Source organism: Triturus cristatus, chromosome 10 (assembly GCF_964204655.1).
Source record: "Triturus cristatus chromosome 10, aTriCri1.1, whole genome shotgun sequence".
NCBI classification, from domain to species: Eukaryota; Metazoa; Chordata; class Amphibia; order Caudata; family Salamandridae; genus Triturus; species Triturus cristatus.
Genome location: NC_140593.1, coordinates 588,581,438 through 588,595,139, shown reverse-complemented (window position 1 = coordinate 588,595,139; position 13,702 = coordinate 588,581,438). Strand labels below are relative to the sequence as shown.

Here is a 13,702-nt window from a genome sequence, read left to right as displayed (position 1 = left end):
GCAAACATGGCAAATATGACTGTGAGTCTATAGAAATGATCATGCAGAGAAGCGGTCGTACACAGAAGCGACCTCGCGTCCAGTGAACTTCTATGGTTTTATAAATTATATATATATATATTTTTTTCATTCCCATATATACAGCAATCATGTCGTGTTGTTGTGAGCCAAATATTAACGATAGTGTCTCGCTCCTCAAAAAGGGCTAAGCCAGAATTTGCACATCCCACACACACTAATGTTCATTCTGAGTGTTGTCTATGGGTGGGGTGCTAAGGTTTTGTGTGAGGGTCAGATCTTTGTTGTGGCCTGAGTTTTGGAGATACGTATGCATCATTGGAGAATGATAATATATACTAGGTATATTCATCTTTTTTTATCGTGTCAGTTGTAACCATGGGATATCGTCATTGAGACCCCTCTCATCGGTACGGAGGCGGAAAACCCATCGTTGTTCTCTAAAAAGGAGGTTTGTTGTAAGATCGGATTTCCCTTTTCTCATGACTTCAAGTACAGTCCAGCTGAGGTCTGTTTCCTTATGGTTAGCTTCGGAGAAATGGCGAGTCAGTTTTGTATTGGTCTTTTTGCACCTTATAGTGCTTCGGTGTTCGTTGATACGGGTTTTTATCTTCCTAGTAGTCATACCTATATACCGAAGCATGCAAGGACAGGTTAGGAGATAGACAACATTCTCCGTGTTACAATTGCTGAATGTGTTGAGTCTCCAGGGTCTGCCCGTACCTATGTCAACCTCTTTGGTATTTTTTGTGAGGTCGCAGGAGTTGCACATGCCACAGGCAAAATGACCCACTACACGTGGTTGGTCCCAGAGTCTGGGTTGCTCAGTCTCATCCAATGTAGTGATCTGGGCGTGTACCAGTTCATCCCTTAGGTTTCTGTTGCGTTTGTACGCAAATAAGGGCGTTTCCCATTGTTTCCCAGCGCTATTCAGTATGTGCCACCTTTTTCTGATGATTTTCTGTATGGAGTTTGATGCTGGTGTAAATGTGGTGACACACACTTGTCTGTCAGTTTGTACTTGCTCGGTGTTCTCCAATAATGCTTCTCTAGGGTTATTGCTTGCTCTTTTGTTGGCCCTTTTAACCAGTTTTCTGGGATAGTTCCGTGCTATGAGTTTTCTCTCAAGTTGTTTCGCTTGTTCTGTATAGATTTCTTTTTCAGAACAGTTCCTTCTTATTCGTAGAAACTGGCCGACTGGAAGATTCTGTCTGAGTGCTCTTGGGTGGTAACTTTCGTATAGAAGTAAACTATTTCTGTCTGTAGGTTTATTGTGGACTTTTGTTGAAAACCCTCCACCAGTGATTGTGATATCTAGGTCCAGGAAGGTAGTTATGAGTGATTGGCTCATAACTATGGACATTGAAGCCCTATACACAAGCATACCCCAACAGAGAACACTGGAAGTCGTAGAAAACATTATTCTACACAAACAATGGGATTTCATCACCCCCCAACACTTTGTTATGGAATGTGCCGAACTGGCCCTTACAGAAAACTTTTTCCAATATGATCAAACCATCTACCATCAAATAACAGGAACTTCGATGGGGAGCACCTTTGCCCCTAGTATGGCCTGTCTGTACGTCCAACAATTCGAGGATGACTTTGTCAACAATCCAGTGAACCCGTTTCTAAATCATCTCAAGGTTTGGAAACGGTATATAGACGACGTTCTGATTGTGTGGAGAGGAACAGAAGAAAATGCAACCGCTTTTGTTCAATGGATAAACTCTCAAGATCGACATCTAAAGTTTACCCATTCCATCCACAAAAATCACGCTACCTTCCTGGACCTAGATATCACAATCACTGGTGGAGGGTTTTCAACAAAAGTCCACAATAAACCTACAGACAGAAATAGTTTACTTCTATACGAAAGTTACCACCCAAGAGCACTCAGACAGAATCTTCCAGTCGGCCAGTTTCTACGAATAAGAAGGAACTGTTCTGAAAAAGAAATCTATACAGAACAAGCGAAACAACTTGAGAGAAAACTCATAGCACGGAACTATCCCAGAAAACTGGTTAAAAGGGCCAACAAAAGAGCAAGCAATAACCCTAGAGAAGCATTATTGGAGAACACCGAGCAAGTACAAACTGACAGACAAGTGTGTGTCACCACATTTACACCAGCATCAAACTCCATACAGAAAATCATCAGAAAAAGGTGGCACATACTGAATAGCGCTGGGAAACAATGGGAAACGCCCTTATTTGCGTACAAACGCAACAGAAACCTAAGGGATGAACTGGTACACGCCCAGATCACTACATTGGATGAGACTGAGCAACCCAGACTCTGGGACCAACCACGTGTAGTGGGTCATTTTGCCTGTGGCATGTGCAACTCCTGCGACCTCACAAAAAATACCAAAGAGGTTGACATAGGTACGGGCAGACCCTGGAGACTCAACACATTCAGCAATTGTAACACGGAGAATGTTGTCTATCTCCTAACCTGTCCTTGCATGCTTCGGTATATAGGTATGACTACTAGGAAGATAAAAACCCGTATCAACGAACACCGAAGCACTATAAGGTGCAAAAAGACCAATACAAAACTGACTCGCCATTTCTCCGAAGCTAACCATAAGGAAACAGACCTCAGCTGGACTGTACTTGAAGTCATGAGAAAAGGGAAATCCGATCTTACAACAAACCTCCTTTTTAGAGAACAACGATGGGTTTTCCGCCTCCGTACCGATGAGAGGGGTCTCAATGACGATATCCCATGGTTACAACTGACACGATAAAAAAAGATGTATATACCTAGTATATATTATCATTCTCCAATGATGCATACGTATCTCCAAAACTCAGGCCACAACAAAGATCTGACCCTCACACAAAACCTTAGCACCCCACCCATAGACAACACTCAGAATGAACATTAGTGTGTGTGGGATGTGCAAATTCTGGCTTAGCCCTTTTTGAGGAGCGAGACACTATCGTTAATATTTGGCTCACAACAACACGACATGATTGCTGTATATATGGGAATGAAAAAAAAATATATATATATAATTTATAAAACCATAGAAGTTCACTGGACGCGAGGTCGCTTCTGTGTACGACCGCTTCTCTGCATGATCATTTCTATAGACTCACAGTCATATTTGCCATGTTTGCCACTTTTGACCTTGCATGAAGTACAGTAACCTCTCTAGCACGTGGTTTCCAATCTGCTACGTACTTGCCCAGCATGAGACCCTCACAATGACCAGCATACCAATTGCACAAAGCCACCTCCACTACGACCCTATCTTCAGGAGGATCGCGCAACCACCTTTCGAGCATACGTCCCCATGACAACGAACTCTGTGGCTACAGCGCGTTTTTCGATTCAGTCACGCCCCCTGGCCCTAGCTCCTCCAATCAGAGCGGGCCTTTGAATTCCCGGCCTTAGCTCCTCTAATCAGAGCGGGCTTTTGTATTCCCTTCACGGCATAACCCATCGGAGCACCTCACCAACGGCGCGTCATCGCCTGCACGATCATTAGGATCCCAACCATTGGCCGACAGGACCCAACCCTCTCCTCGTATCTCGAGCGTCTACTGAGGACTTAACATGCCCCATTTCCGCCATTCTCGTTCCAGGCAGCGGCAGCCGGGGACACCGGGAAACACCCACGTGAAATCGATTTTGGCTAACTACTTCAATTAGACACGGGGTTGACAGCCGATATAAACCCCCCCCTCACCCTGGCATTTGCACATCCGGGAGAACGACGAGCGGACGTATAGGTGGCAGGACGCGATTATCGCGAGTAACAGTAAGAGTATGCCTGAAGTGTGTGGTGGTAGCGCGAGTGAGACAGCATGAGCATGTGATATGTGGAAATAACTTCACTCGTTTTTCGAGGCTGGCTAAACATGAGAACTAATCGCCTTTTCACATAACGCTTTTTGTCTGAAATGTTTTCTGTTACAGCTGAAACACAGTTGTGGTTCTCTTCTCCGCCTCTTCTCCCATGAGGCTACTTGTCCATATTATTAGGGTAAGCCTGGTGGCAGCATTGTCTACCACCACAATTTTTCGCACTAGTGTCCACAAATAGAGTGCCACTGAGTCACGCACACACCTGTGTCACGCACGACACCCAATGCATGCATTGTTTTGTCTTTTTTCCTCTTTACAGGTACAACTGACCCAGCAAGTTACATTGTCTTTTATTAAAACTTTGTTTCAGGCTTCACTATTGGAAGCATCCCTTAGACGGTGAAGTGTGACCCATACCACACTCCCGCAGTGGTGACACATTACCAAATGTGGTAAGAACGGAGCCCATTATTACTTTATTTTAGGTCCTGATGAATGCCGCGGACCCTTCGGGGCCATCCAGGCAGAAACATGTCGACCATCCACGAGATCATTCACTAGACGGTTGGGAACAATAAATATCCCAATTCCCGTCACTCTTATTTTAATATCATATAGTTTTCACTTCACATTAAAGAATTGCTACTGATTACTATAATGATTTTTAATTTTAATTTCACTCACATAGTCACGGGCCCCCACTCCATCACTTAGAAGTGCATCCTTGTCGTCAAGTGTATGCCCGTCCTCCATCAAACGAAGGTTTTGGAGGGCGAGGACTGGTCAATGATGAAGCATGACACCAGGTGGTGTGTGAGACCAGTCCATATCTTTTTGTGAGATGCCCACACTCACGACGTTCTTGTAGCTCGCTTTGGGTTATCACACTGGGAGCAGCTCTTTTGTGATGAACATTTAATATTGGAGGCTGCTGCTCCTAGAACCCCACGCCTCTAGTTCCCCCCTCCACACACCGTGTGGAGTTTTCTTGTGATTGAATTAAGGACATAATCATCCCATTCGTCCTGGGGAGAATGAATGTCCTGAAGTTCTCCCTCTTCTGGCTCGTCCTCTTCTTCCTCATCTGTTGTGGGAGGAAGTGGCGTTGTAATAGGCTCTGATTGCAGCACTAATGGTGGCGGTCTTGCCCTTGGTGTTGGTGGCGCAACTGGTGTTAGAGGCGCCGGCGTCGGAAACCTCTGTTTGTAGTCCCTGATCAGGAATTGGAGGTCCGTGACCAGTGATGCAGGCAGACAAACCATAGAAGGTGGTGGCTGCACATATTGTGGAGGTGGAACCGGTTGGTAATCCTGGTCCAAGTCCTCATAATCAGATGTATCTTGGTATTTGACATGTAGCTGTGAAGGGCTTGTCGCAGCTGGGAACATACTGTCCTCCTCTGAATTTTCCTCCTCGAAAAGCTGAGCAGGTGGCAAAGTATGGATCCGACTGGGTGATGTAAGGGCCGGTGTTAGTGCCCGTTTGGTAATTTTGAGGTGCACAAATGTATTTGGCGTCTCAGAGTCAATAACTGTCGACGGGCCCGTCGACAGTAGAGGTGTAGGCGGTGTAATAGGCCTATGAGACAGCGTCGACGAGGACAGCGATGGCGGTGTCGTCGTCAGTGAGGAAGACGAGAGTTGTTTCTTCGACGACGACGGCGTCGACGACACTGGTCTCGCCGACGGTGTTCTTGTCGTCGTCGACGGTGTCTTCGTCGACGATCCTGCTGTCGACGATGGCGCTGTCGTCGACGATCCTGCTGTCGACGATGTCGTCGGCGGCTTAGCTGACGACGACGACTTTTTTATTTTTAGCGTCGACGAGATCATTTTACCAGCCGTCGACGATGGTGTTGTCGTCGTCGACGTGGTCATTGAATGGGATATGACCGTTGATATCGTCGCCGTCGACGAAGTTACAACGACTGCCGTCAATGGATGTCTTTTCGTCGATGAAGCCACCGTCGACGAGGTGGTCGTCGGCGACGGGGCAGAAACTGGCTTCTTAAAAGTAACCTGGACATCTGGAGGAGAGGTGATTCCTGGCATAGACGAGTCCAGAACCTCAGAAGACCTTTTGTGTGGCTTCTTAGGAGGTGGCTGCGACGAAGGGCCTGGAGAGGACGCCCTTGGTCGCTTGCGTGAGGAGTGAGAAGATATAATAGAACTCTCACTCTCCTCAGAGGACACCACAGAGTCCTTGTCCTTCAGCCTTTGTAGCCAGATTAAAAGGCGCCCTTCTCTGTCCTTCAGGGTCTTGGATGAAAAGGTACGACATACCTTGCAATCCTTGGCACTGTGGCTGGGGTACAGACAATAAAGGCAGTCCTTATGCTGATCATCCACGTGGAGCCTTTTCTTCCCACAGGAAGCACAGGATCTGAAGAGTCCTTTCTTAGGAGTATCAGCCATGACAAATCCGAAAGTTTTGAGTAGAAAACACTGGAAAACCAGAAGCAATGAGCAGAGCTCAGTGGAGACTCCCTTAGCACGACGTGCGGTAGAAAACCTGAGGGACTAGGGCTCCTTCCAGGAGGGTTCTAGAAGGTGGTGCTAGCTGATTGGCTACTGGCCAAACTTTGGTCCTTTTTACATAAGGACGTGGATAGCTTTCTAAGCTAGGGCCCTTTGGGGCCTGTTTCTCTATATGTCTTCTAAGACATTGCTTTGTTATTTACCGGTGACTCCCATCCCGACGACGGGGAATGATTCAGGCATGTGAATCTATGAAAGATACCCTAATACTGGATAAAGTACATATTTGCATATCTCATTGCTGTTACCTGTTGCACCCTATCCTGAGCTGACCTTTCTGTCTTGCTTTGTGTTTCTTCACTTGGTCCCTGAGGTGCTTATGTGAAGAACCAGGTCTTCAGCTTCTTGTGGAACTCAAGAAGTGAGGTGGTGGCTCTGATGTGTTAGACTTGTGGATGTGGGAGGAGTCAATAAAGGAAGTTGGCGGAGCCAGGAAAACGGAAGTGGCCTCCCCCAAAACAATTTGAGCACCAGCACTTAATTTTTTACAAATTAAGCACGTTCTATTGGGTTTCATCAGTGGGTATGTCCATTTATCACAGTTACGTTATGGGAAATGTTGCAAATCAGATTTTAACTTACTTCAAAATTCAATCTGTGGTAGCCATGTTACTTGCGTTTTTAGCTAAATGCATTTAGTTTTCTTTTGATATCTACTTACCTTCCTCCCTTCAAGATCTCTTTATTTTATCTTTTTACTTCAGGTTTGACAGCATAGAGCTATTCTATTTACGAAAAAGATGCCATTAAAGGTGGCCTATGAGATGGAAAGAGAAGGTATTTGGGGAACACAAATGGGGAAAATGATACAAGATAAACAAAGTTTGTTCACTTATTTTCCTAACGCCTCACCTTCACAATTAAAGGAAATGCCTCCTGACTCTGTACTTTTATTCCCTCCACCATCACGGTATTATGAAAATAGTCTTCGTTTTAGTAAGCAAGAAAGGCACACAATGACCCACAGCATGACTTGAGCTGATATAATTATGTGGTGCATGAGTGGCGGTGTGAGTGCTAGCAGTAACCACTGAAGGAGGAAACATCAGGATAGAGTGCGTAATCTTGCTGGACCTCAGCAGCGTTTATGAAGACAACACAATAAATAATGCCTGTGAATGAGTGAAAGATTGTCTTTGCACTGCAAGCTACTTCATTCTCTATATCGCTGTCTTTATGCATATAGAAGAGCGCCTTCGATCCCGAATCAATGATAACTGGCTTATTTCTTACCCTACTTCCTCGAATATGCATCACTTCACAGGAGGCTAGCACTATATAAGAGAAATAAAGTATTTTGGGGGTAATTTAGGTCTTGAAGAAAGCCCCTGACCCACAGGGGTGCCAGGCAAGGGCTAAAACATGTAAACAATTTCACAACATTAAGTGCTAATCACTTTATCTTAATTGTTCTTTGTCAATCTTATGACCAAGGGCCATCGATAAAAAAAACTAATTCCACATTTTGACCCCCAATTCTGTTCACACATCACAAACACAATCCTTGCAAAGAGCTCAAGGTGAGTCCACCCGTCAACACTTTGCAGGTGAAGCAGTAACTCCTTTTTCTGGTCTCAAACTAAGGTAGTGCCTCCAAAATGTGGAAGTCTATAAAGACGAGCCACAAAAAATGTGATGATACCAAAAAAAAAAAAGGCATCTTTATTTTCAAAAAGCTGGCCATTTTAGATCTTGTCATTGGGATCTGTCTGTGTAAAGGGAAGAGGATGGAGAGTTTCAGAAATAGGACGGTAAGTTGGGATAACGCATTCTCCCTCTATAGACCTTATCCTAACCAATGAATACCTACCACAAGTGGGAGCAACACAGAACTAGATGCTACAGTAGCCATCTCAGCTTAGGTTCTTCCTCATGGCACCGTGCGTAGGAACAGTTGCGACCCCAGTGGTGATAAACTGTTTTTGGTAAACATTCTTTATTACGAAGCCAGAATCACGCTGTGCCTTTACAGAACTGGCAAAAGAACAAACTCGTCGTTACCACGCATTCGTTTAGCACGCAAGTCATTACAATGACTTACTTTAGGGGCACATTGGTGGAGTGGTGTTGGATTTCAAGTCCAAAACGTCCCTACTGTTGCGCAGACTGGAGTTGGAATAGAAATGAATACTATTCCAAAGTCCAGCGCCCATTAAGGGAAGTTGCTGTAACAAATTGCGTCCTAAAGGAACGCGTTGTAACAACCCCGTTCATTCTAATGCTGGCGTTGTAAAGGCATGCGTGCTAAACGCATGCAGGCCTCTATCATACAACCGCTTTTTTCTCATGCTATATGGTTAGTGCTTGAAGAGTATACTTTTAAGGGAATAATTGATGAACGGCTTCAAGGGCACTCAGGAAGAACAAGTAACTGGGCACGCGGTCCTCCTTGTATGTAAAGGATTGCTGCAAGGCACCTGCAAACCAAACCCTGCAGACAATACAAAACACACACGATCCTAATTGCATGAGACTTTCATAAAAAGGAGACCTGTCCAGGGGTTTCTCTTTGCTTTAAAGAACGAGGGAAAATGTAGAGAGAAAAAAATACAGGAAGAAGAGAAGCATACATTAGCCATTCATTACACAACGGCGTTTGTAGTCAGTACTAACATTTCAGCAAGTACTCACTAATTGTCATTGATTCCTGAACGGTTGCTGAAGGTAGAGCGTTGATTATTGAGTCCGTTTGAACTGGGGGGCTCGTGTGTGCACTGTGAAAGACAGTAAAGGTATGTCACCATAGAGGTAAGTAACTTTTTACATTTATGGGTGATATCAACGCAATTGTAAGCTAGTTGTAGCTATTGCTGACATTTTCTATCATGACTTAGTACGCCGTGAGCCTTCCCTGAAAGATATTTTCAATATTACTATCTTTCCCATAACAAAAGCCTGCTGAATAACTTTTAAAGTTTAATGTAGAGGTGACTCGGAAAATGAGAAATCAGTACAGCTGTACAACAGCATTCTCCTATTCAATAATAACTTGAAAACAAACATACAGAACAATACTAGTACATCCTATAAGTACAAAAGCTACTGAAACTGTTTAAAACAAATCCCAGTGGAAAATTGAAGTAAAAGACATCAGTAAATCTGCAATTTTACTTTCTGAGGACAAAAGACTAGAACATTTATTTGGAGAAAAAAATGTTTTTCACAAAATTGCCTTTTGCAGGCTCTCAAACTTTGATGGGTGGGCAAAAACAGATCGGTCAGGTCAAAACAAAGAAGGTATTTGAAAAGATAATTGCCATTTAAAGCTTTAAAGTAATACTGGGAAAGCAAAATATTTCAATCTTTCTCTTTGCTGCAATTTTTCGTTTCAATTTAACTTCCAAAATATGACTGTTGCCCATATGCCAAGAAAAAACTAAGCCAGAAACAGAATGGTGATTATTGTACCTGTCTAAGAGTTTATTGCTTGAACTTGTAATTATGTACAAAATGGCACAATGTCATAAAAGATAGAAAGCACTTTTTAAAGATAGAAGAAATGCAAGTACTAAGGGCCACATGCATCAAAGTCAGGATTTACGAATCCTAAATAGCGAATTTTAAGAAATCGCTATTTAGGACTGGCAAATCCCTATGCATGTACGAATTGCAATAAAAATGTGCGATTCCTACATATTCCTTAATTGCGACTCACAAATTGCGAATCACAATTAAGGAATAGCTACCCAGAATAAATGGGAATTGCATGCGCAATTTCCGAGTACCAAACAAGTACTCACAAATTGCGCATGCAATTTCAAGGGTGCAAGGGTGCCAAAAGGACACCCTGTTGCACTCCTGAAATTGAGATGTTACCACATGTTGCGCACAGACATGCCCCAAGCTCAGTATTATTAAATTCCTCCAATTCCGCTGGCGAAATTAAAAATTCTGCCCACCCATAGTAAGAACAGGAGGGAGAAGGAAGTAGACAACAATAATTATTAATGTTTCTACTTTTCTAAAGTACACAGTGACATATACTAGTTGTCTTCAGGCATCATAACCGTCTGATATTATTTTATTGCTGTATTTGACGAGTTATGGCTCCTGGAGGAAGTGTACAACAACCCCCACATTTTCTTCCTAATCCAGGAAAACCTGTTCAGAAATGGAAATATTGGTTTCGTATTTTTGAAAACCACCTGATTGCTACTGATGCTATCAACAATACATCTGTCAGGAAGGCAGCTTTGTAATTTAACTGTTCGGGGGAATAAGGGCAAGACAATTTCAACCACTTGCCTGTTTTACAACCTCCGCCTAGCGTTATAGCTGGAGATTCTGCTACTTGGAAAGTGTACATTGAGTCAGAGAAACGTCTTCCCCTTCGTTTTTCAGAGGAACCAAGTTCTGTTTTAGAACATTTCAATTTGTATTCGAGGAAACAATTCTTATCAGTATGTAGCATCTTTGAGAACTTTAGCTAGTTCCTGCTGTTTTGAAAACAATATGAACCAGTATATTAGGGATCAAATAGTGCTGAACGGTGCTTCTAAGAAAGTGCAAGAGCATGTATTGTGTTGTATGAATCCTTCACTGGATGAACCTATTAAGATTGTCAAAGTGATAGAGCGGTGAGCGGTCTGTGGAATCGGTGAAAGTGATATCGGGTGATAAGGAGTGTGTGAACATGTGTATTAAAAAAAATGAACACAGAAATTAACAAAAAGTCCATGTTAGGACATTTTATTACATGTTATAGGTGTGAGTCTGCAACGCACGAGTAACTATGTCAATTGTCCTGCTCAAGGAAAAAGAAATTGTAGGATTAAAAAATGGGGCATTTTATGCAGGTGTGCAAAGCTAATAGCACTTTGCCTGTTAAGGTTATTAGGGTGCAGGAGAGTGCTGAACAAGTACTGGGGGAATAGATAGCTAATATTGTTCTAACTGTTGATTGGTAGACCAGAGAGTCTTAACTGCAAGTAAGAAAGGAAACATTTTTGAAGTACAGATTGGTAAAGTCAGATAAAGAATTATAGCTAACTCTAGTTCATCTGTTACTATGTCAGAAGGTGAATGGATCGGACTGTTTTAGCACCAGAACCCTTTAGGATACGGAGAGGTGGTACAGCACAATTGAAAGAGAGACATTAGTCTGAGCATGGCATACAGAAACATGTAAAACATATGTGTTGGACACACACTTTGTTCTCCGTACCGATCATAAAACTTTAACCTCTGCACCGTCCAGGCTTATATCAATATTAACAAAATTACAGGAATATTATTTTGATGTACAGTATATTCCTGGAAGTGCCAATCAGAAGCGGACTGTTGATCCAATTTGCTTTTGAAAATGGATGCTGGTGTAGTGGATTTGTTTGAAGATGAATGTGTGGTGGCTGGTGTGGATGCTGTTAAACAATGCCATGGTATCATTAGTGAAAAAGAGTGGTTTTGGCTTGTGATCATGACATTGATATGAAAAAAGTTTTGGACTTTGTGCAGAATGGGGGGGCTCGTGTTAAACATCTTAAAGGTGAGCTGTACAATTTTGTTCAGCTAACCAATGAATCAGGTGTATTGTTTCACCTGTAAGTTTAAGTCCAAAGATAGTTTTGTTGGCACACACTGGCCGTTTAGGATTTCGACTAAAAAGAATCTCAGGTGCTCCTTTTGGTGGCCAGCAATGAACAAGGATGTTGACACTATGATGGAGACTTGTAAGGAATGTGTTTTGACTGAAACGCTGGAAGTTGAAAGACACACTTTGATGGCGGTACGATTCCTTAGAAGGGTTGGGAACAATTAGCTGTAGATTTTGAGGGACCCATGATTGCTTTGCCGCAACAATTGTTATGTTTCTAAATGAACTTATTAGGATTTTGAGGAGGAAACAAGTACAAAGAACGCTACTGAGTTTGTATCAAGAGTCTTTTCCATTGAAGGTTCACCAGTGGAGTTAGTCATGGATAATGGGGTTCAACTAAATTTCTGACAAGACGGAAAAAGTTCTTATGGAAAATGAGGAGAAGCATTATATGGTGACTCTTTACAGTGCACAGGCCAATTGTGCTGTTGGATAGTATACTCAAAGAAGGTATTCAAACAGCCCTCACTACTGGCCTTGATGTGGTCAAATTGTTCAGGTAGGCTTACAATAATATCCCACAAACTGTTACAGAAGTGTCTCCTTTTGTGTTGCTAAGGGGAAGAAAAGCTTGTTCGATGTTGGTGGCGGAATGGTTGAGTAAAAGAAAAAATGTAGAAGACGAAGTGGTTGATATGGAAAACCTCAGGAGTAGAGTGAAATATGTCCAAGAAAAAATAAAAAGTCATCATGATAATCCTTATAAGCAATTTAATAAAATGCTTTCAGGGGGCTCTTGGGTGATGCTAAAAAAACATGAGAAATAACAGATTCAAAACAGACTTTAATTTTAATGGTCCTTACCGGATTGTACAACTTTCTCGTACAGCTGTTACATTAGCGGATAGATGTTAGTTGGCAAAAAAGAGTTTGATACCCTTGAATGAGTGTCTGAGATTAATACTTGAAGAGAATTGGCATTGTGAGAAGTTGTCCTGGTATATGCTGTCCACTAATTAAAGTGGGCACTCTGTATCAGTCCAAACAACCCTTATGGTAATTTAGGAGGTCAAAGATAACCTTAGAAAGCTATCCAAGTGGTAGCTGTGGAGAGCAGCCTTCAGGCTTAGTCTTGAAGGAATGTTCAGCAGCTTGTTTTACCAGAATGCAACCTTATAGTATTGGTTAAATGAAAGGAGAACCACATAGTAGTTATAAAAACATGTATTTATTACTATAACACACTCTAAGTACGACACAGTATCTTTTGCATGAAGATACTCACAAAGTACACAATACTGTAGCACAGAATCAATAGTAAATAGCACTAATACACAGTGGCTCCAGGGGAAGACCAAACCATATACTAAAATAGTGGTATAAGAACCACGACTCGAGTCAAGACAGTGTCTGGAGGATGTAGAATCACTGGGACCCCAAGGAACCACCCAAGGTGAGTAAGAAGGGGCCCCCCAGGGAAGCCGGGTGCATAGGTATGAAGTGCCGTTGGAAACCGCCATCAATCTATATGGAGAACTTCAAAAAAGAGCCACTGCTGGGAAGGAGGAAAGGGTCCAATGGAATCCAAAGGTGGATTCTTGTTGAAGAGTACCTGAAAGCAGAGGGGACAGAGTCAGGGTCACTCAGGAGTGACTAGGGGCTCAGTAGACGAATGCCCACCGATGTCGGGTGCTTCAGGTGTGTTGAGAGGGTTCTCGACTCTGCAGCCACCGGGACCAGAAGACATCGAGGATGACCAGGAGCCAGATACGATCTGTTCCACGAAGG

General features: G+C 43.0%; 1 protein-coding gene across 3 annotated transcripts in view; it reads right to left on the bottom strand.

Moving 5' to 3' along the window:
• SNX29 (sorting nexin 29) overlaps positions 1–13,702 on the bottom strand; it is a 1,557,993-nt gene that overhangs the window by 1,211,482 nt on the left and 332,809 nt on the right. For all 3 annotated transcript variants that reach the window (XM_085632108.1, XM_085632106.1, XM_085632107.1), the window contains exon 11: positions 9,010–9,092. In XM_085632108.1, the coding sequence (XP_085488234.1) occupies positions 9,010–9,092 (83 nt within the window). The remainder of the gene's footprint in view (positions 1–9,009; positions 9,093–13,702) is intronic.